Source organism: Malania oleifera, chromosome 1 (assembly GCF_029873635.1).
Source record: "Malania oleifera isolate guangnan ecotype guangnan chromosome 1, ASM2987363v1, whole genome shotgun sequence".
NCBI classification, from domain to species: Eukaryota; Viridiplantae; Streptophyta; class Magnoliopsida; order Santalales; family Ximeniaceae; genus Malania; species Malania oleifera.
The window spans coordinates 91,937,648-91,964,586 of NC_080417.1; the positions used below are offsets into that span (position 1 = coordinate 91,937,648).

Here is a 26,939-nt window from a genome sequence, read left to right on the forward strand (position 1 = left end):
TGTGAATTTAGATAAAATATAATTTGTATTAAATTTTATCTAAATCTACCCAAATAAAATTGCAGATCCATGATTCCAAACCGAGCAAAAGTGAACAAATTTTGTACCATGGCACGTGCCCAAATGGCTTAGGTTTTTTGGCGTTTCCAAGAATTGTTATCCCAGAATAAAAGTAAAATAAAGATGAAACGCAAGTTGAGTGAATTCGCTCCAGTTAAAAGGAAAATGACAAGTGAAGGATGCTAAGTATGTCCGGGATATGAATCTCCCACCAATAAAACGGAGGGGCATAAACTTGCATGGAAATACTGATGCACTGCTTACAAAATGCCATTTTATTATATGAGGGCCCGTGCTTCAGAGCATCAAGGGAAACTTGAAAATAGCCAAATAGGAACGTGCAGAGCCAGAGATAAATGTAGATCTTTTAAATTATTCCAAGCTTTCACCATTTCAAGGCACCTGAAAATGGGCTTCAACCACATTTCATTTAAATATATTGCTAAAGCATACTAATGACAGGAAATATATAGCTGTTTCATGGATAAATTACATTCAGATAAGACACCAAAAAAACCATAATAAGCTTATCCCAAGCCTTGCCTCATTGAGAAAAATATGATTTCCCCAGTAAATATGATATCTGAAAACAGCCAAAAGTTGTTGGCAGGAAATCAGAGAAGCGTTCTTGAGCTGTTCCACATCTCCTGATCTTAGTCACAAACTCAATTCTCATCCTCATCAATAACTTCTTCATCTTCAATTTTGCTCAACTCAGCGTACTCCTCCAGTGATGCACCTGGAAATAATTCCCCAGCCTTATTCTCTTTAGCAGTTGGGGCCTTTGGTGAACAATGAGATTTACCTTTGTTCATCTGTTGCAATAATAATAATAATAATAATAACACAACAACAATAACAACTCAAGCCTTAAGTCCCACTAAGTGGGGTCGGATACATGAATCATTTTCCGTCAATTTATGCATAATAATAATAATAATAATAATAATAATAATAATATGGTGAAGGAGCAACTTCTGAGCTATAGACCAACTAGGTAAAAGTGAAGAACATGGTGAACTTAGGCCATCAAACATATAACCAAACATGCAAATAAGCATATTCAGAGAGACATGGAAAGGGAGGTTCTGCTGTCACTATCTTCACCCTACTAAAATACGAAAATAAACTATAAATAATAACAGTTCCACCACCTAAATACAACACAAACAACATAGAAACTAGAAAGTAAATGAGAATCACACAAAACAGCACCGTTCCATATCTTCGCTTCCCTCATAAGGTCAAAAGGGATTTTATTTCCATAGTGCCCACGACAGCTTGATGGAAAATGACTGATTTCAAAATTTAGATGGACACAAAAGTGATGCAAGCCAATAAGTTCAACCTAACAAAGGAAGCCCAATTTTTCAAGCCATTTACTCGTCTTTAAGACTTAATTTTGATTTCTAGAATTATTTTTTTTTTGTTTTGGACGACTTTTGCATGTCAAAAAGTTAACTATTTAAGCATTTCCAAAGCAAACATGAACATTCCTCAGACTCAGTAGTTCTCAAACATCCTTTTTTTAGAATGTCAAGGATATGGATGCAGAACAGTTCACTGTTGCTTGGATTATTCTCAAAAAATATATATATATTTGCGCTGGGGTGGGGTGGGGTGGAGTGGTGTGCTGGTGGTGATGGAAGTAATTCATGCAAATATTAGTTCTAGAACTAATTGCAACAAATGCTTTTACGCTCATCCTACTCATTTTCCTATTCTTTTCCCTTTACCAGAGAAGTCTTAACCTGGAGTGGCCTCTCTCCTATCTTGGTCCTCTACTCAGAGGCAATCCTAACACTGTTGCTTTCTGGGTTCCTATGATTGAGAGGGTAAGCCGGAGGCTGGAGACTTCCTTTCTCCTTGTTAGAGAGCACAAGAGTGTTGCTAGGGTCTTTGAGAGGATGATCCAGGATTTTCTTTGGTCAGGTTGTTGGGAGAAGATAGATCACCTTTGGAGCTGGGAGGTAGTTAACAGACCTCAATCAGAGGGGCTGCGACTTGGCAATGTGGTTTCCATAGAAATATCTCTGATTAAAAAGTGGTTATGGTGATCTCCCTAAAACTTACTCCTTGCGGCATAAGGTGATTAAAAGCATTTCCAGCCTTATCTTTATTGTCAGTCGGCTTTATCTTTATGTGTGTTGTCTTTGTCAGTCAGCATTATTGAAATCAGGGGGCTGGCGGAGAAAGGGCACAATTTCTCATGAAAGCCATTGGAAGTTTGTGTCCCAGGTTGCTTGTCTTTTCTTCCCCTTAACCCGTTTCAAAGTGGGAATGACAACAGGGTTCAATTTTGGGAGGATGCTAGGATGGGTGAGGGTCCTTTGGAGCTGATGGTTCCCCATTACCCTGCACAACGCACTTATAAGCACCTTTTTTTCTTCTAAGAGGGGCTCTTTTTCCAGGAATTTCCATTTTTCAGGAATCTCCGTAAAACAGAGTTTGATGAGCTTACCATTTTACTTAACATTCTGGATTATGATCCATTCAATAGGGAGATGAGAGCGTTTGGAAGGATGATTTGTCAGGACTCTTTTCCACTAAATCATTCTTCCATTGCCTACTTAAATCTCCTAGCCCCTTTTCCCTCCCTTCGAGCCACATCATTTAAGGAAAGGTTCCTTTCAAGATTCGGACTTTTACTTGGACAGTGACTCTAAACAGGATTAACACATGCAATTTGTTACAGATCAGAAGGTCCTATAAGGCCTTCAACCCTGATATGTGTGTGATGTGCTGCAAGTCTAATGAAACGAATGCTCATCTCTTCCTTCATTATTAGGTGGCAATCCATCTCTGAAGTATCATTTTTTCATGCCTTGGCACAGCTTGGGTGCCACCTAGGACAGTGGGCAATATGAGTCAATTTCTAACTAGAGAATCACACAACCAAATTGCGTTAAGCCTCAACTAAAAAGACTCAAAATGCATGCCTTGTGCAAATGCATAAACCTCAGCAAATAAAGCCTTAGCGTGTAGGAATTTGGCATGGCATTTTAGATTGAGCCTCAAGCCATTTTAGGCATGCCTTGCCTTGAGGCGAGCCTCAAGTAAATTGAGTCTCTTAAAACATTGATAAAACTGATCCCTTGATGTTTGTATTAAGTGCATTTACAGTTATGAATCCCATTCTCATTTTTATACAACGCTTTGTTTCTTGATGTTCGGGGAAGATGTCATTTTGTGAGTTGCCCAAATTCCATGGATGGTTCTTTGTTTATCCCTTCTAGGGTTATTGATGGGAGTAAGAAGCTAGTTCGTTTCGGAAGAGGGCAAATTTGTCAGTTTGCCCAAATTCCTTGGTTGGTTCTTTGCTTATCCCTTTAGGATTATTGGTGGAGTAAGGAAGCTTGTTGGTTTGGGAAAAGGGCAGATTTTGCAGTGATTTCAGGTATTTGATTGCATAGGAACACATGGACCTTTAGAGGTTATTTTTCGCCATTGAAAATACTTTGGAACAGAATTGTGTTTCTTGTTTCTATACCGGCATTTGCTTCAGGAGCAGTCCCAAGGGTTTGATTCATCTACTTTCAGCAGAATCAGTTAGCTTTTCTCAGGAGCTGGGATGAAGTTGGGTATTTTTTTAGTTTTTAGTCCCCCACCCCCGGTGGCCGCGCGGGTTTTAGGCAATTTTCAGCACGATATATTTTCCTTTTTGTATCCATCTCTAAATTTCTTCTTTCAAAAAGTGAAAAAACAATTCTTGGATTTAAGATTGCCAACTTGAAAGTTACTTTCATGATGGGAACTGATATAATACTGCATCAAGGTTTTTTATTACTTTTCTTTTCATATGCACAACAGGAAGTATGACATGCTACTTGGAGTCATTATTACACAAATATGTCCTAAAAATAAGCAAATAAGAAACATGGTTTTGCAAGAAGACCATAGAAGGATTAGAAGCCTATATTTTATTCAGCTTTCAAGAATTGTGTGGGAAATTACTGATCAGAGAGAGAGAGAGAGAGAGAGATTCCTTCCTTTTAAAAGACGAAGAGAAATTCATTTCCCGTTGTATTTCCCTCTAAATAAAATACTATCAGAAATGAAAATTAATCTAACATGAATAAAAAAAATTGATAAATAAAGAATTGCATTAAAAGAGAAAAAAATTTACATCAGAAAAAAGGAAAATACAGGGAGAATAATAAATCCTCAGCTTTACATTCATAGAAACTAGCTGCAAAGAACGCAACCAAAACCGTGAACCAAACTCAATGAAACAAGGCCAACCAATCCTGCTGCAAGTCTTCCATACATGAAGAAAAAAAACCATTTTCTGACACTCACAACAATGCAAGATATACCACTCTACTCCTAAGAAAATTGATAGCAATAGCCACACCTTGAATATTCTAGCATTCTTTCCCAACCAAACACACCAAATAATAGCCATAACAGTACAACGCTATAAAGCTTTCCTATCCTTTCCTTTGCCAAAGCCCCTAAAAGCAATGGTATAGATTATAGAAGGCCTTCAAAGTGTATGGACAGACCAATTTCATCAAATACACCAAATACTGTATTCCAAATAATCAACATGAAAGATCAATGAAGAAACAGATTTGCACAAGTCTCTTTACTCCTACAAATGGCACAAGTGTCTAGGGGCAGGACCTTATTAGGTCCTCTCTATTGAAGCAAATCATAGGTATTAATTCTTTCAAGTACCGCAATCCAAATAAAAGTTTATTTTTTAGGGAGCTTTAGCTTTCCATATCAACGGATAGAAAGCAAAAGGATCCGCAATAGAATCACAAGTCAAGCAGGTGAAAATAGATCTACAAGAGAATTCCCCAAAAGGATCTAAACTCCAAATCCTAATCACTCCCCAAATGAACATGAAAAGAATAGAGTAAACCTGGTCAAAAGAACCATCTCATTAATCTCTCAATTAGATTTCTCCCAAAATGGAAGTTCCAAGAATGCACATCTTGTAAAAGAGGAAAAGCAGAAATTGGGGTGTCATGAAGATTAGATAAACAAAAGAGATGAAGGAAGTTACTAGCCAAAGGCATTTCCTCCACCCAATGATCCTCCCAAAAGTGAATACACTCCCCATTACCCACAGTGTAATGGACTTAAAAAAGGAAATAATCATAAATCTGAGATACAAACTTCCGACGACTCAAATAAGTAATGTTAGCTCCCACTTTAGCATTCTACCCACTTTGTAGTATTCCAAATCTACTAGAAATTACCTTATGCAAAAGAGAATTAGGTTCTAAAGGAAAGCACCATAACCATTTACCCACCAAAGAGATGTTTTTGGACATCGAGTTGCCAAGACCCAAGCCTCCCTGCCTTTTAGACCTATAAACAGTCTACCAACCTACAAGATGACCTGTACTACCCTCTCTCCTACTCAACCATAAGAAATCCCTCATTAATTTCTCAAGCCGCCCCGCCAATATCGCAAGGATTCTAAAAGGAGAAAGGTAATACAAAGAGATGGAAGACAGAAAAATGTGGATAAGGGTAATACAACCCCTTAAAATGAAGAACACTCTCTCCCACCTATCCAGTCTCCTAGTCACTGTCTCAAAAACAGGGTCCAAAAAGAGTCCGCATTGGGATGACCAACTAGGGGGACAAATAATAATAGCCAAGACAAAACGGCACAACCATCTAACCTAGCAAAAAGATCCACATTAATATCCACACCCACCAAACTGCTCTGAGAGATTAATTTTCAGCCTGGACACTTTCTCAAACACCAATAAGACAGTGAACAAATACAAAAGTAACTTATGTTATCTGATAGGAAGAGAATGGTATCTTTTGCGAACTAAAGATGTGAAATGTTGCAATTATCATTACCTACCTTACTCCCCTCCACCAACCCCCTACATACACCTCTCTCAATCGACCTACCCAAAACATCAACCCCAATGGTAAAGAGTGTGAAGGCTTGATATACATTGTTCGCCCACAACCTGTAAAATGCTAATCTAACATGGTATCGGAGCTAGTTATCAAGAGGTCCTAGGTTCTAGTCTATTGCCCACGTTTATGGTCTAGTTTTTAAAAAGATTATTGCATTCCCTATCATGGGTGTTATTTATCATATGTTTATCTCTCCACGTGCTATCTAGCTGCACGTGCAGGAGAGTGTTAGGCTTGATATAGATTATTGGCCCACAACCTAAAAGCTTAAGCTTTTAGGTAAAGTGGTAATCTAACAAAGAGAGGGAAAAAGAGGACCTCCCTGTCTTAGACCCCTAAAAGCATGAAACCAAGACGTTTACTCACCATTTACTAGGATAGAAAAGATCACAAAAGATGGACACCCTCTAATTCATTTCCTCCATTTCAAGCCAAAACCTTGTCTAGCCATAATCTTGTTCAAGAAGCTCCATTTCACCCTATCATAAGCTTTCTCAAAATCCAACTTCAACACAAGGCCCCTCTTATTCCTTCCATCAGCATCTTCAACCACCTCATTTGCTATCAAGGCAGCATCTAGGATTTGTCTTTTACCTATAAAAGCACTCTGGTTAAAAGAGATAGTGTCCTCCCGAACAGCAGCCAACCTCTTAGATAACACCATAACAAAATCTTCTAGACACTAGTTACCAAGCTAATAGGTATAAAGTCCTTGACTTTAACCACACCATATTTTTTGGGGACCAAGATAATAAAAGTAGACTTCAAACTCCTCCCTACCATTCCATTGTGAAATAATTCAAGAAAAACTTTTAAGGAGGTCTTCCTTCAAGGTCTCCCAACTATCCTCAATGAAAGTGATAGTAAAACCATCTGGCCCAAGAGTCTTTTCTCTATCCATCTTTAGTCCCAAGCTTCTAATCTCCTCTTGCTCAAAAGATCTCTCTAGCCAAGCAGCTTTCTTAGGTGATATAGGATGGATGCCAATCCGGCTCCTCAATCATAACTACCCTCATCCTCCTCTAAAAAGAGTTTCATGTAAAATATTTAGTAGTCAAGACAGCAATAAGGTTTGGATCCCTAATAAGCTCTCCCCTATCATTATCAAGTTCTTTAACGAAGTTCCTTCTCCTATCAATCGCCACCTTATGGAAAAGCCTAGAGTTACAATCCTCATTCCTAACCCAACTCATTCTAGATTTCTGTCTCCAACTCATCTCTTCCCTTAAAACAACTTGCTCAAACTCATTAGACAATTGGACTCGTTAACCAACTCTGTCCTCAAAAGGAGGTCCCTCCTCAGCCAGTCTATCAATCACACCCAATTCCCCAAGAATATCTTCTTTTTTTTCTAAATTGAACATCACCATAAGTCTCCATATTCCAGTTTTATAACTTCTCTTCCACATATCTCAATCTCTTCATAAAACAAAAACCTTCCCAAACTTCCATAGTGCACTCACCCCACCAATTCCTAACCAAACTCAAAAAAACTGGATGAGTCAACCACATGTTTTCAAATCTAACTAAGAACCAAAGGGTAATGATTAGAAATCACCCTAGGGAGTATTTCTTGAGTAAAGGTGGGAAAAGTGTCTTCCCATTCAGTGGTAAACAAAAACCTACCAATCCAAGTAGCCATTGTCCTATTGCCATCTGCAAACCAAGAAAATTGGGCATTCATGAGTGGAATAGCCCTAGAATCACACTCCCAAATAAATTATCTAAACTCCTAATGCTTGAGGTGATTTTGGAACCTCTCAACTTCTCATTAGTGGACTTAATAACATTAAAATCAACCCCCCCCCCCCCCAAACACCGATAGGGGAAACACATTCCAAAAATTGCAGCGAATTCAACCCAAAAATTGCTCCTCAACTGAGAGTTATTCGGTCCATTGACCGAGGTAAACCACCGCTGACCCGTATCTTTGGCATCTAAAAGAACATAAGCATAAAAAGAACCAATGAGAACATCCAATTTGCTTGCAAATCTGGTGGTGGATTAAGAAAATTTGAATCAAATACTAGGGTTAAGAAAACTAAAATCAAATTTGAAGAAAATTTGAATAAAAATTAATAAAAAAGTCAAATATTAGAGATATATAAAGTCAATTTTTTGTTCATTAAGACTAGCATTTTTTTTTTTTATTTAATTCATATCCAATAGGTTGGATTTGTAAGGTCCTGTACGTAGCATGAGTGCTTTTATCCTTCGAATCTGAACCTTACACTTGTCTCCCACTTTATATTTGATACAATAGAAAAAAGAAAGAAGTTACCTGAAAGATGAATTTCCATGGGCTTATATGTGTAAAACTAGCTATAAGATTAGCTTCCCACCCATTCTTCTACAAACCGAGTATACTTTTAATAACCTCATGCCAAAGAAAATCAGTTTCCTAAGCAAACCACCATAACCATTTACCCACCAAAGCAAATTTTTGAGAGAGCTTTGGAAGCTGCAATACCCATTTACGCACCAAAGAAAAATGTTTTTTGACACCAAATTACCTATACCAAAACTTCCATCCTCCCTAGACCAACCAACTAACTCCCAACTCACAAGATGATCCCTCTTTTCACCCAGCCCTAACCCAAAAAAAAAATTTGCATAATCCTCTCAAGCTTGCAAGCCACCTCCACTAGGGTTTCAAACAAGGAAAGATAATTAAAAGGGATCAAACAAAGACATCTGAATTAAACTAATACAACCACTTGGAAAATAGTCCATGCTTCCACCCATCCAGAAGTTTAGACACCTTAGTGATCACTGGGTCCCAAAACCCACTAGACCAAGGATTCCAACCTCATGGGACTCCTAAATAAGACAGGCCACTGCAAAACTCCACACCACACAAGCATAGTAAACCTAGATGTCACCTCAGGACTCAAATTAATAGCAGCTACACCACACACAGTAAACCTAGATGTCACCTCAAGACTCAAATTATTAACAGCTACACCTACACCACACACAGCTAAACTAATCTTAAGCCCTTTAACTCAAATGACCTGCAAAAGAGTAGGAATATTGCAGAAAGATATCCTATCATCTGACAAGAAAATAATGACATCATCAGCAAACTACAAATGAGGCACAGTCCCTCCATCCCTATCTACAACAATGCCTTGGACAAGACCCCTATCAATGGCCCATAAAATCATCCTACTCAACACATCAAAGACCAAAATAAAAAGAAAGCAGCGAGCATTGTGGCTTGGGGACGCCCTTTATCAAGTGCATTCTAATGACCATAATACCCTTACTACCTCTCACTTATTAACATAACACCAACACAATAATAATGCTAAACAACTAAAATAACCATTGACAATAACAAAGAGTAGTGAGGGTATTATAGTCATTTTGGTGTACTGACATATATTACAAATACAGTGGGTAACCTATGGTTGTGATCAGGTCTTCCAATTTACATAATACTTCAACATGGTGTTAGAACATGATTTGACCAAAACCTAAGTGTCACAACCACCGCCAAACTAAACCCTAAATCTCATAAACTGTACGTATATCTGCCACAATAGGAGGGCCATCCACACCACCAAAGACCTAAAAGCTAAAACTAAAACAACTTAAGGGATTGCCAGAAAACAACTGGATGTCACTGCCAATTAAGAACCATGAGAATCCCTTTTTATATTTTGCAGAAGCCCATAGTTACAAATGCAACACCATAATTACAAACATTGCCAATCTATAACCCATTAAATTATATTGTAGGAGGATCAGCATCATACCCTCCCACACCGGTTGAGAGTCAAATCCTCCAATACCACTCATCATCGTGTGAGGCTTTGCTAAGCCATGTTTTTGCTTTGATTAGTTCCCACATGGCTTGAATCCCTTTACACTCCATAATATCAAGTTGTCGATTGTGTTCTTTGTTCAAAGATCCAACTTTGTTTTGGACATTCACTCATGACACTTTGTTGATGATTGTTTGGTACCCATAGAGTTGTGTGATAGTTAGTAACTAAGTTCCTTGAGATTGTGGCAGTGTCATGCTAATTTGTAGTTTGTGGTTGTTCTAGCTGTTCACTGTGTTCACGGTTATTTTTTTGTTCGGCTTTGCTCAGTTAACCATGTTCATTATTTGTGTGTTGGGATGAAGTCCATGATCGTAGAAGTATGTTCCCTTCGTCATTAAAAAGTTGGATGGAACGAATTGCATGCAATAGTCTATGGTGAAGATCTATTTGACAGGCTTAGACAAATCTAAGAACTTGTTTCAATCCAAGCCCAATGACAACCAAAGGAAAGAAGTATGGACTCAAGAAGATGCATTGATTATTTCATTATTATTGAACTCAATAGAATCCCAAATTGCATACATGTGCATGCATCTTATGCAAGGAGATTTGGGCTTATGTCAAACTTTTACATTCCAGTAATATTATGTACGATCTTTCCCTAGAGTATTTTAGTTGCAACACGAAAAGAAGAGTGTCACATAGCACTATGCAGATATGAAGTGCATCCATGAGGAACTCAACATCATGCAACCCATAACAGTCGATGTTCATGAGATGCAAAAGCAAATGACAGTCTTTTAGGTCCTCGACTCCTTGCGGGTTTCCAACCCGAGTTTGGCAGTCCAAGTGTCCAACCCCAAATTCTTTGTAGTGCAAAGTTACCATCCTTTGCAAATGTTAAATCTTACGTCCTTCGTGCTTCCTCCAGCACACATTCCCTAGCCCCTAGTTTAGTATTTCAACCTCTAACTCCAAGAAGACTACTTTTGTTACACAAGGTGATTCTGATTGTCAGCCAAGTACTGGTAAAGGTTTCCACTATGATTTGAGTGGTCGTGATAGAAGGGATGGACGTTGTGGAAGCCATCCACACAAACACACTCGTAATGGACGAGGAGGTCATATGATTGAAACTTTTGGCATTTCCCTTATTAGGCAGAAGTTGGTTACTGCCACATAGTGGAAGGTGAGTAATGGGGTTGGAGAGATATCCACTCCAGCAAGGAAAAAAGGGAGGCTCCTTCCCTCATTGCCCTTGCCATTTTTTGGTCAGCATGGAGAGAGAAAGAGGAGAGCTTAAGGATCTGCTTCGCATCTTCATCTAGTCAAGGATCATTGGGTTGCTACTGTATCCAATTGACACAATGGGCTACTGACGCTGCTTGTGAATGATATTCATGTAATCCTTGATTTTTTTTGCACCCTGCAGTGTGAGTGATTTCTTGGGTGATATACTTTCATTGTAATTGGGTGGCATCCCCTTGATTTCCTTTAATGAAATTTCTTCGCTGATAAAAGAAAGAATATTGCTGCTCCAGAACCCAAACAGCGAACAGCCACTAGCTCTAGCACTTTCAGGCTTCAAGTCTCCCAGCTTGAAAGCATTCAACTCCAGAAAAAATTCTGACTACGTGAAAGTCAAATATACTTTAAAAAAACATGGATCAACTCTCTGGAAATCCTCTGCTGTTTTCCATGTGGAATCTGACAATAGGCAGCCTTTGCACTTGACCGATGTTTTAAAAGGTGAAGGCGTAAGGTGAGGCGTTCTAACCCTTAAGAGGCAAGGCATAAGCCTTAAAACATAGGGCATAAGCCTTTTGCGAATTCTATTTTACATAAAAATATGTAAATAAATTACATATATTTTACAAATAAAGAATTATTACCAAAATCACAAATATAATGTTAAAAAAATTCTACAATAATTTGAGAACTCCTTGTTGGGCATTCAAAAATTGCTAACTTGAATTCATTACATAAAACATGACAAGAGATAGCTATAATTACAAAGTTCAAATTATTTTCAAGATCTAAGATACAACTTTTAGTTATTTTGGAAGGTTGATGTTCAAGAGTTTTAGAAATCAACTCATATTATAACATTCCTTTTTTATATACATGGAGTTAAAATATTCTAGCCAAATCTAACTTGAGATTCACACACCCAAAATGCATAAGCCTCAACTGAAAAGGCGGAAAAAACGTGCCTTTTGTACTAATGCATAAGCCTTAGCATGTAATGCATTAGCCTTTTTGAGATTTGGCATTTTGAATTGAGCCTCAACGCGTTTTGGGCCTGCCTTGCCTCAAGGCAAGCCTTGATTGAGCCTTTTAAAACATTGCACTTGACTAAGAACTTTTAGAAACCTTCTTGGTTAATTAGTCAACAACATCCTCTACTTTGTCCTTGACCTTTTAAGCCATGCAATTTTTACAAGAAAGCAATGCCTGGTGGTAAGAATGTTTGTCAGACTATATCATCATCTTCACCTTTCAAATGTCTATCACTCATGACTCAAGAGTTTGTTGTTTGTACAACAATCAAAGACCTCTCTCTTTTATGCATTTATCATGCCTTAGTTAATTAAGCAGAAGTTAATTAATTAAGTAGAAGATTCTTAAAATTTTAGGCTGTGGGTCTTGACTATGTGGTAACATGTAAACTTTGAAGTAAGGTTAATTATTGGGAAATTTGTTATCTAGTATATGAGATTTGAAATGTCAAATGCTGTATTTCTGCTAATTATTCAATTATTACATAAAGAACTTCAATGGGATTTTACCAATAGAATGAATTATATCTCCATGCAAAACAATCTATTCTAGTCTATTATTTCAGCCAAGAATCAAGCATATGTCCTTCACCATGATTATATACAACATATTTATATAAAAATGAAAAAGCAGGGATATAGAGGCCTTACAGCACGTAATAGGGTCCTCCTGTCCCTCTCTCGAGCATTCTTAATGGCCTGTACCAATATTAACAATCTCATAAATTCCCATGACACAAGGAACACCTATCTTCAAACTGCAATCAAATTTTCAACATAGTCAACACAAACCTCCTCAAGTCTTTTCTGCTCAGCTTCTAGTTCCAAACAATCTCTACAACAAAACTCAAACTAAGAATGCTACTATAAATACTCAAAAATTAAAAAAATTAAAAAGTACAATTCAAACCTAAATTACAAAATTCATCATCAGACCTTCCAACTACTCGATCCACATGGCAGCAACACTTGGCACATACATTTTGTTCCTTAGCGCAAGCTACATCAATAATCGTACTCTATCAACAATTGTACAGATAATTTAAAATCAAACAAAAACACACATAACGAGGCAGAAAACTAAAGGGCCACTGAGGATTCAAAAATGAGTTTCCATATTGTTGTTTTTGAAAATCAAAACAAGGGATTGTATCGTGTATTTTTTATACTCAAAATGCATTTGGGTAGCAGCTTTAGAAATTGTTTTCAAAATGAAAACAGCAGTCTTCAAGTTGATCTGACAATTTGTTAATAATAACAATAATATTTATTATTACTATTATTATTATTATTACAACAACAAGAAGTCGTAAGTCGCACTAGGCAGGGTCAACTACATGAATCCTTTTCCACCATGGTTTTAAATCACGGTAGCGGATAGCATAACGTAACGGTAACAAGTGTAGCGGAAAGCAGGAGTAGTGGATGTTACATAACAAGAAGCGGGTGTAACAATCATGAATTCTTTTTAAGCAATCACAACCATATGTATATTAGTATATTTGCAATTTTAAACTTTTAAAGCTTCTTAGAAAGATTTTTAGTGTATTTTGTATACTTTAGTTCAACTACCTAAGTTGTTTGGTAAAGGCAAGAAATTTACATTTGTTTTGCACCACCATTGATAGAAAAACTACACGTGTTTTTCATTATTCTCATGTGATAAATTAATTAATAAAGCAAAATATATTATTTAAAACAAAAGAATATATCATTAATAGAAAGCAAATTTACAAAAGGGGGATTAAGAATCTCCCAAGACAAGCTGAGACACTCCAAGACTAAACCAAAAAAAAAACCCCAAGGAAAAAATCATCTAGTCAATGTGTTCCTCCAATCTCTTTGAAACTCTGAAAGCTTGCCTCTTTAAAAAAATCCATACTCAACATACCACAAAGAGGCCAAAAACTTTATTTTTTCCCAAACCAACATCAGGTTTAATTTTTTCCCAGAAAATACTCGAGTATTAAGTTCCATCCCTAAACCCCATAATACTGAGAAAAAGCAACACTTCCATAAAGTTGCCCTACTCTTTCTTCTACCAAATCCTGTGAAGGATATTTCTAAAAAAATCTTCCACCGAGGGAGGACAAACCCAACTTTCCCCCGTAACGCCAAAAAGCACATTCCATATGCTCCAAGCAAATTCACATTGCAAAAGAAGGTGAGAAGTTATCTCAGAGTTCTTGTAACAGAGCACACATACATTGGGAGAGAGAGCCATCATTGGTCTCCTATTTTGCAACAAGTTATTAGTATTTGTCTTATTAAGCACAACCAACCAAGTGAGAGCATTTATTTTAGGAGAACCTTAGCCTTCCAAATAGTAGAGTATAGTGACAAAGAAGAGTTGGAACAAATCAAAAATTCAAAAAAGACTTGCAAGAAAACACTGGTCCAAGGAGCAAGAACGAACGTCCCTCCCAGAAGAAAGGTTACTCCCATTCAATAAAGATAACAAAGAGGATAATTCCGCCATCTCCCTATCATTCAAAGGTCTCCTAAAATGAAGATTCCAGGAAACCAAAGAACAACTCAATTCACCAACCAAAAAAAAAAAAATTATTTTGTTGAGAACTTAAATGAAAGAGACGAAGGAAAGAAGTAGACAAGGTGCATTCCCAGCCAAGGGTATATCCAAAAACGAATATGAGAACCCCTCCCCACCTCAAGTTTAGTGTGAGGGATAAAAGAAGGATAGACCTGAGAAATGGATCCCCATGGACTCCCAAAAGAGCATCTTAAATTAGCATTGGTATCCCTCCTGTTCTCATCCATCCCAAACTTACTTCTTATTACTTTATGCCAAAAGGACGATTCTTCTAGAGGGAAGCTTCAAAGCTATTTAGCTAGAAGAGCAATGTTTTTAGACACCAACTTGCCAAGACCCTAACCCCCTCCTTTTTAGATCTACAAACCTCATTCCAACTCATTAGATGGTCCCTATGACTCCCCCCACAGGACCACAAAAACTCTCTCATGATCCTCTCAAGCTTGCTAGCAATCCCCGCCGAAATCTTAAAGACAAACAGGAAATATAACAAGATAGTAGCAAGACAAGCCTGAATCAATGTAATTCTACCACTAATTGAGAAGAGGGCTCCCTTCTAACCATCTATCTCTTCGCCGCCCTTTCCACTATCGGGTTCCAAAAATCTACAGCTATGTTACCCCCCAAAAGACACCTAAGTAAGTCAAAGGCCAATCCAATATACCATACACCACTTCGTTAGCCTGCTCCTCAACACTCTTAACTGGCATATTCGTAGCCACAAACCACTCTTCCCCCAATTGATTTTGAGCCCAACAACCACTCGAAAATATGAGGAATACCCAAAATACTATTAAAAGAAAGATTATGATCCTAAAATTAAAATAAAAATAAAAAAATGGTGTAATGAGCAAGGACTTAAATTTGGTCCTGAAAGGAAATTGAGATACAAATTCGATTTTGAATAAATTCAACCGAAATTTTGAGCTTTCGGTAAATTTCGAAAATTTCGGCTGTTCTTTCGAAATTTTCTAGAAATCATGGGGGGAAATTAAAAAAAAAAAATTGGAGGGGGGAATTTCAGTGTTGTTCTGAGTGTTCTCTAACTTTATTTTGCTTTTCCCACGTGATTGTGCAAGTTGTGCAACCCGTGAGTGTATACAGTGGAAAGCAGATATATTGCAAAGATGCTCTGCAGATTCAAGCCAATAATTCCTCAAATTCATCAAAGGCCTACGGGCTAGCACTACACAATTTATTTCTATAAATTAGCTTCATGCTGCAGTATGATACATACCTCTGGGACTAGAGAAAGCCTTCTTCTTCTTCCATCTTCAAACTTCAAAAAAAAAACCCTAGATTCCAAATTTCCAGCTGCCTTCTGCCTCCACCTTCGAAGTTTGAACTCCGAAAAGCCCTAGCCTTCGGATCCCCTCTAGTGACCTTCAGCCCTCTGCCTCTAGCCTTTGGCTTCACCCTCCACCTCCATCATCGTTGCACACTCGCAGTCGCAGCCAGCAGCAAGAACTCCCATAGTTGCAATCTTCCTATCGGCTGAGGCTCTCGCAGAGCTACTAGCAAGAAACTGAGGGACTCGAGATTGAGTCCACTGTCGCACCCCCACCCCCCCTCTCTCCACGAGCAGCAGCCAGCACCACGGAAAATAAAGGGCTGAACTAAAGGCAAATTACTGGTTTATGTTTTAAATGCCATTTTTAACTTATATATATATATATATATTTTATTAACTCAAAATCTCCCTTCTCCCCAATATATTTACAAGATTGCCTTCCTCTCCCATTTACCCCCTTAATCAGTTAATCCTACATTACTACTTGCTAGTATAGTAAATAATAACTAGTAAGTTTAGTAACTAAACTAAATTAGAATAATTTACTATTATTATCTTATTATATTATAAATTAATAAATTATTCATTTATCTGAATATTTTAATTTTCAAAACTTATTACTTAATAGTAATTTTGTAAAAATTATCATTATTTTTGTAATTTTAATTTAATAATTTAATATTTCTCTTAGTCATTAATTTATCTTTATTTAGCATCGGAATATTTTTATTTTAAAAATTGTAGAGTAACATTCAAATAATTTTTTTTAAAAAAATTTGGAGTAATTTAACACCTATTCATTATAGCCTAGTAATTAAATAAATTAAAGTACTTATTACTTTAATATAGTTTAAATTATTTCATTTATTTGACTAATTTAATTTCTATAATTTATTAGTAATTTTGTACATTCTCATTAAATTTCGTAAATTTAATTTAATATTATAATGGTTTGTCTTATTTATTAATTTTATATTGATAATAAAACATCTCAAATAATTTTCTTTTAAAATTGTTGACTAATTTAACAACTAATTTTTGATTCATTGTAACATTGTAGGAAAGTAAAATTATCTACAAAAATGTCTTAAGGAAGAAAACAAGATCCAACATGGAACATTTTTTAAAAAAACCGGTAGCCACCCACATAGTGGCCCCATCCCAAATTTATTAATAAACCCTCACTTGTGGCGGAGGAAAACCGTGGTTACAAGCAAAGCCTCTAGGAGATTACAAATAAACAATAAAACCCTCCCAAAAACAAATCACAAACAAAAGCCAAAAAACAGAAAACCAAAACTAAACAAGCCTAACCAAACGGCCCAAACTAAACAAGCCAAAAACAAACAGCCAAGCAAACTACACATGCCTAATTGAAAGAAAAGACGAAAGACAGAACATTAACATCTAATGCTAGGGAAGCCGAGACTATCAAGTCTCAATATGCCTCTAAGTTTCCTCGGAAGCTCATCCCCTCCTCAAATTGATATATCATACCTTCTTCACCCTGACGAGCAAGGTTATCGGCCACTTGATTAGCCTTTCTATAAATGTGTCAAATAGAGAACTGAAAACCTTGAAGCTCCAAAACAATCTCCTCCCAAAAATCCAATAAATACCACATCGTGCATTTATCGTCATTAATCCAATCAACAATCAGTTTAGAGTCACATTCAATAACAATATTATAAAAACTCAGATCCTTACATAACAACACCCCCATGTGCAAAGCACGAAGCTCAGCTTCATTATTCGTCCCTTGGCCAAACTAAGAAGAAAAGACACCTTTGAGTTTGCTAGAGCAATCCCAAATAGTGGCTCCACCCCCATACGAACCCGGATTACCTCTACAGCTTCCATCAACATTCCACTTCACAAAACCTATTGATGGTTTCTCCCAAACAACAATACACTATCTTCTAAGGTTATGAGGCACCATTCGAGGTATATCAAATAAATCAAACCCACCGAAACCAGCTTGCAGAACAAAGTGTTCTACCGAAATACGCCTAATCCAAAAACAAATGGATCTCCAAACCACCTCCTTAGACTCCACCATATCTTCCATCCTAGCTTTGCACCAAAATTGCCAAAGTCGCCAAGTGATGATAGAGGGAATTAACCCAATTAAAATGCCACATTGAGAAGATTTTTTTGCTAATGAAAACCAATGAAAGACACGCCCCCACTAGGTTCCCACAATGAAGGTCGGCAAGCCCAAAATACAAGCAGCTCTATCCCAAACAAAACAAAGCCACCTCCCCTAAACTCAGCACATGGTCAAGCGTTTCAATCTTCCTATTAAGACAACAATCACATCTTGAGGCAAGATAAATACCACAACGTTGAACGCACATATCCACTGGCATACAATTGAACCTAGCCTTCCACATGCACACTGAGATTTTTTTTGGGAGAAAATTATGCCATATCCACTCCATACCGTGGTATTCATCTTGCTTTAATCTAATAATTTCCCAAGCACTAGATGACGAAAAACTTCCATCCAAAGTCGGCTTCCAAATTAGAACATCAAGACCTTGTTTCTTAATAGGCAACGAGAGTAAAATGTCGCCCAACAAATCAGGACCAATAAGAACTTGCAATCGCTCAAAATTCCATCCATTATCATCCCAGCAATCCCTTACCTGGATAAGAGGACAAGAGATGTCCCACCCTTAAACAAAGTGGCCCAAAATTCAGCCAGCGATCGAACCAAAAGGAGACCCATCCATCACGAACTCTCCAAATGGTATTCTCACAAACATCCGGCAAAACCTGCATTAAGGACTTCCAAAACCTCAAACAACCTGAATAATTGCTAGCCAATGAAAGGTAACCTTTTTTTAACATCTTTAGCCTTAAAAAATCGTGTCCATAAATTATCCATTTTCCACAAACACCAAACAAACTTCATATGAAGAGCTCTCTGCACCTCCACAAAATCTCTAATTCCCAAACCTCCTTCCAACTGAGGAACACAAAGTTTCTTCCAAGCCTGTTATTTCCGCTTAAACTTTCCATTTACCTCTCCCCAAAAAAAAAAAAAAGAGGATAAAATAGAGCTTACCTTCTTTAGGGTAGAACGAGGCACGTCAAGCACAACCAGCAAGTGAAGAATGGATTTATTTGCAAATATTGCGGAATACAAATGAAGAGTGGTGGTGCAACAAGATTAAAAAGGCACTTATCAAATTATGACACGTAGCATAATATAAAATTTTGCAACAAAGTACCTCCAGAAGTTAAGCAAGAAATGAGAATTGTTTTAGAAAAAAAAAAAAAAGCAACAACTAAGGCAAAGAAAATAGAAAGAATGGATCAAATAAAAAATTAATTGCGTGGGAACTTGATGCAACCACAACAAATTAATGAAGAGGACGATGTTGACGATATTGCATGCTCGCCTGACATTTCTCCCTATGAAAGGTATGCATATCGTCAAGCATTCTATGCTTCAAAACAGACGGAATGGGAAAGAGACCAATCTCGTAGGTTTGCAAGTAGCCAATAAGGAGGCAGTTTAGGGGCTAATAGTAGTGGAGGGCGACCTCTAATAAGGCAATCTCAAAGTGTGAGAGAGCCAGAAACAAAGTCATATATTTCAAAGCCTTCTCAATATTACAAGTCAGACGCAGCAAAACAAAAAATCTTGAAAAATTTATTCAAAGGAGGTAAAATAAAAGAAGAAATGAATAGGTTGATTTCAAAGTTTTTTATATATGATAATGTTCCACCTGAGAAGGCAAAATCACATCATTTTAAAAACATGGTATGGGTTGCCAATCAGCTGGAACGGGAGTCGATCCACCGACACCCTATGAAATTAGAACAAAATACCTTGATTTAAAGGTAAAATAAATGGAAGGCCACGTAGAAGAAGTGAAGAAAAAGTGGGCCATATATGGCTACACTGTAATGTGTGATAGATGGATAGGCTCTACAAAATTATCCATCATAAATTTCATGGTTTACTCAAAAGGAAGCACAATTTTTCTAAAGTCAGTAGATGCTTCTAATAAAATAAAAGACCATGAATACATGTATTCCCTATTAAAACATGTGTAAGAGGTAGGAAAGCAACATGTTGTCCAAGTAATGATCGACAATGGCAGCGTCTACAAGAAAGCGGGTCTAAAATTAATGAAAAAATTGAACTTGTATTGGACTCCTTGCACTGCCCATTGTATTGATCTCATTTTTTAGGAGATCAGAGAAAGAGAGGCAATAAGCACAATGATCTTGCAGGGGAGACAGATCACTAATTTTATATATAACCATGGATGGTTGCTTGCTAAAATGAAGAAGCACTGTCAAGGGGATATTGTGCGTCCAAGTGCCACACGAATTGCTACAAACTACATTGCCCTTGATAGCCTACCAAAAAAAAAGAAACAGGCTTAAAATCTCTATTCACATCTGATGAATGGGCTAAGCATGCTCTTAGTCAAACAAAAATGGGTAGAGAAATTGAAAGCACAGTTCTTAACCATCAATTTTGGGATAATGTGGCAAAAGTTTGTAACATTTATGAGCCTATATATCGAGTATTGCGTATAGTTGATAGTGAAGTGTGGCCAACATTAGGAGTTGTGTTTGAAGCAATAAAAGTGATGAAAGAGGCCATTGAAGTAGGTGCAAGAAGTGCAAGATGGATTCTGAAAGTAATCAATGACCGGTGGGAAAGAACCCTTGAACATCCTCTTCATGCAGTAGGTATAAAATATTTGTAAATTTCAAGAAATTCATATATCAAATTACTTATTACATATTTATATTTTACTTTATTTGATCGACAGCTTATTTTTTAAATCCAAAATGTCAATACAAAGAAGGTGTCGAGAAAATCCTTATTTTCTAGATGTAGTTCACAAAGTTTTTAACACCCTTAAGCCACATTCCTCTAGCCTAGATCAAATTGGAAATGAGGTATAGTTTTAAAATAAAAATTAAATAAAACAAGTCTTAATCCATGTTTAATTATTCAATAACATTTTTTTTTTCAGATTATTCTATTTAGAGATGCTAAAAAAAGCTTTGAAGAAGCAGCTGCTAAAGAAGCTAGGGAAACCATGGCACCTGGTAAGTATTTAAACATAAATGTACAATACAAAATTATAAACTTTTACAATCTACTAAGTACTAACTTATGTTCTTAAAATATCTTGCACAGCCGATTGGTGGATGATGTATGGATCAAGTGCTCCAATCCTAAAGAAGCTAGCATTGCACATTTTGAGCAAACCGCATCTTCATCAACTTGTGAACGAAATTGGAGCACATTTGCACTCATTCACACAAAACAAAGAAATAGACTAGCCTACACCAGACTTCAGCAGCTTGTTTTTTGTTATTATAACATGAAGCTTCAAATAAGAGATATGGAGGCCGAAATGGACAAAGTAGTTGAACAAGATTCCCCAAACCTTCTTGATATATAAGTTGAATTGGGTGATGAGGATGAGTATCCACTTTTCCAGTGGATTAAACCATCCCATCTTGATGAATGAGACGGAAGTCCCCATCCACAAATGGCCAAGCATGCACAAGATGACTTTGGTATTGATGTTAGTCAGGTGATGGTAGAAGAGGTAATATCTAGTAGTGATGATTCACAAATGAATCTCGGATCTAGATATGGAACTTCATCCACTAAGCCCTCTAGTGGTGATGATGAATGACGACGATGATGCTAGTGGTGACGGATCTAACCCCGGCGAGAGCAATGGGCAAGGTGGTGATGGTGGGGACTATGGAGGAAATGAAGGATGGCAAAATTATAGACCAAAAGTGGAATATACACGTCCTCCCCAACTAGAAGATGAGGGTCCACAAAGAGAAACATGTCTAGTTGATAGGCAGTACAATCACAGAAAGGGAAAAGGGAAGATGCATCAAATAGAAGAGGATACCTTTTCCCTTAGTATGGAATCTATGAGTACAGGAATAGAGCATGACTCTAATAGTTATAGTGGCTATGAATCTACATAGGTCAGCTCCTCACAATCTACATATGACCAACCATTTCCATATGCAAATGAGCAAGCACAACAATATGGAAATTGGCAACCACATGCTTGTGGGTATGGACAAATAGGCCAAGAATATGGGTATGACCAATATGCAAATGCAAAACAATCCTATGGACATACACAACAAGTAGAACCTACAAGAAGACATCCTAGTACACGAAGATCTTCTGGCCGAGTAGAAACTACCATGAACCAGATGACTATGGAGGAATATGAACAACACATGTACACCTATACTCAATATTTTGGAAATTATATGACATTAAGTGATTATTGTAAACAATATATGTCATCTCGAAATCCTAATGATAGGGATAAGAGAGATGTCTTTGAGCCACCAAGAAAGTCCATGTGGTATTAGATCATTAAATGTATGATATTTATTGAAAATGTAGTTGTTTAAATGATAATTTGTTGCCTTAAATCATTAAAGGAATAGCTTCAAAACTTTATAATCATTTGAATGTTCTCCACCTCATAATTTGTTTCGCAATATGCAATTTAATATCCTACACACTAAAAACTTGTCATATATGCATTTTTTTTTAATGTATTTTGATACCATATTAAGCATAATCATCTATTCTAATATTTCCTAAAGTTTTATTGTAAATTTCCAGAATTTCTTTAAATTGAAATCTAAATTTCTATCGAAATTGAAATTTAAGTCCTTGGTCATTAATGAACTGGAAATGCGAAACCATCACACCCTCTCTCCCCACTTCTAGAATAACCAAACCCCTCTCCACCGCCCTATCCACCATCCTACTCAAAACATTAAAGGAATAGCTTCAAAACTTTATAATCATTTCAATATTCTTCACTTCATAATTTGTTTCGCAATATGCAGTTTAATATCCTACACGCTAAAAACTTGTCATATATGCATTTTTTTTAATATATTTTGATACCATATTAAGCTTTATCATCTATTCTAATATTTCCTAAAGTTTTATTGTAAATTTCCATCATTTACTATAAATTTCCGTAATTTCATTAAATCGAAATTGAAATTTAAGTCCCTGGTCATTAGTGAATAGGAAATGCGAAACCACCACACCCTCTCCCCACTTCTAGAATAATCAAACCCCTCTCCACCGCCCTATCCACCATCCTACTCAAAACATCTGCTACAATGACAAACAAAAAAGGGGATAAAGGGTCTCCTTGTCTAAAACCCCTCGAAGCACCAAACCAAGATTTAGGCTCACCATTCACAATTATCAAAAACCACACATTAGACAAACAACCCCTAATCGAACGACACCAACACACACCAAAACCCTTTCTCGCAAAAACTCTATCCAAGAAACTCCAACTCACTCTATCATAGACTTTCTCAAATCTAGTTTAAAGATGAACCCCCTCTTCTAATTCCTATGAATATCCTCCATTAATACTCTTACTAAGGACTCCAATTTCAAAGAACTCGCTAAAAAATTTCAGTAGATCCTCCATTAATCTATTAGGCACATAAGACATACAAATAATACAAATAGACAATAACTAGGAAAAAAAATGTTAAAGTTGAAAAATATAGATTATAAGACATAAATATCAAATTGTTAATATTATCAAAATAAAATATTTTCTTAACAAATTAGTATCATCAAATTGTTAGTTAATGCATCTCTTGTGAGTATTTTTCAAAAAGATAGTAAATTTCATATCATTATCATCCTCATTATGATATTTTTCCGTCTCTCCACATGGTATATTGAGAATGATTTATTAAAGGGAGAAAAAACAAAAGTGAGGAGAAAATTAAAAAATAATAAAAATAATTTTTTTTCTGTAACGGTCCTATAGCAGCCACGTATGAGCTAAAGCGGCCCTTACAAAACAGTTGCAGCCCATAATTGCAGCTATGGCCGTGATTTTTTCTTCCTACCGATTTTGCAATGTGTAATGGTATTGGCAACTCAAAAAACCATTACGTAATGGCATTACATAATGGTCGCAGTAGCTACCTAAAACCATGTTTTCCACCAATCCACCCAATCAAGGGCATTTTCCTTTGTTAGATTAAGAACCTTTAATTCCTTCCTCGCTATCTCATTCCAGGTTCTTTTAGGTTTACAATTACCACTTTTTCACCAGAAACAATAACTAACTCACTCCTCCTCACCAGTGTGTTGTTTGATCAAAGCTTCAAATGCTCAAATCATCTAAGTTGCCCCTACGTTATCTTGTCCTCAACCAGCGCTATGCCTAGTTTACTGTGAATGTGTTTGTCCCCCAACTTATTTTCTAATGTTAGTCAACTCATCCACCTTAACATTTACATTTCAACAACTTTTACTTTTTGTACTAATTGTTTCTTAGTTGCCCAACACTCTGATCCATAAAGCATGGTTGGCCTTATAGCCATCTTATATAAAACTATTCTTTTAATTTAAGAAAATTATATGATCACACACAACAAGCCAAACGCACTCCATTTAACCTATCCAGCTTTAACTTTGTGTATTACATCCTCTTCAATTTCTCCTTCCGCTTACAAAATAGATCCAAGATATCAAAATCTACTAGTGTTATTAATTTCTTGATTATCAAGATTAATATTATCTCCAACACTCCTCTTTGTGTTAATGAAATTACATTTCATAAATTCTATCTTATTTCTACTTCTCTAAAAACCTTTAAATTCTAAAGTGGTTCTTCATAGCATGCTTTTAAATAGCGGTTGCAACTGTTAAGTAATGTTGTTACGAAATGGTTTTTTGGGTTGCCAATACTGTTACACACCGCAAAATTGGTGGGAATAAAAATCACGGTGTAGTGGCTATTACAGACTACGACTATTATGTAAAGGCCGCTAGGGCCATTACGTAACTGCTACAGTACTGTTACAGCAAAAAAATTATTATTATTATTATTATTATTATTTTTACTTTTCCTTCTCACTTTAGTTTTTTCCCTCTTTAATAAATCATTCTCAATATACCACGTGGAGAGAGGGGGGGTAAAAGATCATAATGAGGATGATAAATGATATGAAATTTACTATTTTTTAAAAATATTACTCACAAAAGATGCATTAATTAACAAATTGATAATACTAATTTGTTAATAAAATATTTTATTTTGATAATATTAGAAATTTGATATTTATGATCTATATTTTTCAACTTCAACATTCTTTTCTTTTTTTTAGTTATTGTATATTTGTATTATTCATATGTCTCATGTGTCTATTATTTGTATTTTCCTTTTTTGTCTTTTTTTCACACACAAATAATGAAAAATTATAAACACTCACACACATAATTTTTCTATCACTAGTGGTGTAAAACAAATATAAATTTCTTGCCCTCACCAAATGATTTCGTTGAACTAAAGGATCCAAAATACACTAAAACTCTTTCTAAGAAGCATTAAAAGTTTAAAAATGCAAATATACTAATATGCATAAGGTTGTGCGTGCTTGAAAAAAATTCACGACCGCTACACCTACTTCCTATTATGTAACATCGCTACTCCTGCTTTCCGCTACACCCGTTACCGTTATGTTACACTACTTGCTACCATGATTTCTTTTTTTTTTTTTATAACAAAAGTAGATATTGTTAATATTAAAAAAAATTACAATAGGGAGAATGAGACATCTCCCAAGACAAACTGAGACACTCCAAGACTAAACAGAAAAAAAAAAAAAAAAAAAAAAACCCAAGAAAAATGAAGAATTCAGGTCCGCGTGTTCCTCCAATCTCTTTGAAACTCCTAAAAGCATGTCTCTTTAAAAAATCCATCACTGACACACCACAAAGAGGCCAAGTACTTAATTTTTCCCAAACCAATATGTGGTTTAATTTTTTCGCAAAAAATATCTGAGTTACATTCCATCCATAAGCCCCATATTACTGAGAAAAAGCCACACTTCCATGAAGTTTCCCTATCCTTTCTTCTACCAAAGTTTGTGAAGGATATTTCTAATAAGTCTTCCACTGAAGGAGCACGAAATAAGTTCTCCCATAATGCTAAAAAAGCATATTCCATATACTCCAAGCAAATCAACATTGCAAAAGAAGGTGAGAAGTTGTCTCAGAGTTCTTGCAATAAAGCACACATGCATCAGGAGAGAGAGCCTTCATAGGTCTCCTAATTTGCAACAAGTTATTAGTATTTATCTTATTAAGCACAACCATTAGGGGGGAACCTTAGGCTTCCAAATTGTATAGTGAGAAAGAAGAGTTGGAACGAATCAAAAATTCAAAAAAAGATTTGCAAGAAAATGCTCCTAACTAGTCCAAAGATCAAGAACGAAAGTCCCTCCCCAAAGAAAGGTTACTCCCACTCAATAAAGATAACAAAGATGACAATTCCACCATCTCTCTATTGTTAAGAGGTCTCTTACCAAGATTTAAAACTATGCTCCATATTTCTAACTTAGATTCCAATTCCAATCCATACCTATTTTCATCAATCATCAAGACAATATCATCCGCAAACAAGATACACCAAGGGATCTCATTTTGGATATTCCTAGTAATTTCATCCATCACCAAAGCAAAAAGATAAGGGCTCAAAGTAGAACCTTGATGTACACCTATTGTGATTGGAAATTCTTTAGACTCATCTCCTATAGTCCTAATACTAGTCATTACTCCATCATACATATCCTTAATGATCTCAATATATCCACCGCATATTCCCTTCTTTACTAAAACCCACCAAAGAACTTCCCTAGGTATTCTATCATAGGCTTTCTCTAGACTCATAAAAAACATTTTCAATTCCCTCTTCTTTTCCCTAAACTTTTTCATTAATTTCCTTAAAAGATAAATAGCTCCTGTTGTTGATCTCCCAGGAATAAAACCAAATTAATTCCATAAAACCTATATTTCTAGTCTAATTCTTTGTTCAATTACCCTTTCCCACAGTTTCATCGTAAAACTCATAATCTTAATTCCATAATAATTATTACAATTATGAATATTGCCTTTGTTTTTGTATAAGGGAAGTAATATACTTTTCCTCCATTCCTTTGGCATTTTCTTGGTTTTTATAATAGTGTTGAATAGATCAATTAACCATATACTTCTTTTATGCCCTAAA

The 26,939-nt window shown here is 36.2% G+C and overlaps 1 protein-coding gene across 2 annotated transcripts in view; it reads right to left on the reverse strand.

Annotated features, from left to right (window-relative positions):
- Positions 1-462: 462 nt before the first annotated feature.
- Positions 463-26,939, reverse strand: part of LOC131156191 (uncharacterized) — a 31,216-nt gene continuing 4,739 nt past the window's right edge. Inside the window, exons 4-7 of one of the 2 annotated variants that reach the window (XM_058109681.1) lie at positions 12,944-13,007; positions 12,800-12,842; positions 12,659-12,706; positions 463-875 (exon numbers count right to left, since the gene is read on the reverse strand). In XM_058109681.1, coding sequence (XP_057965664.1) covers positions 726-875; positions 12,659-12,706; positions 12,800-12,842; positions 12,944-13,007 — 305 coding nt within the window. In that variant the 3' untranslated portion in view covers positions 463-725. The remainder of the gene's footprint in view (positions 876-12,658; positions 12,707-12,799; positions 12,843-12,943; positions 13,008-26,939) is intronic. The other variant, XM_058109690.1, reaches the window with a different exon arrangement.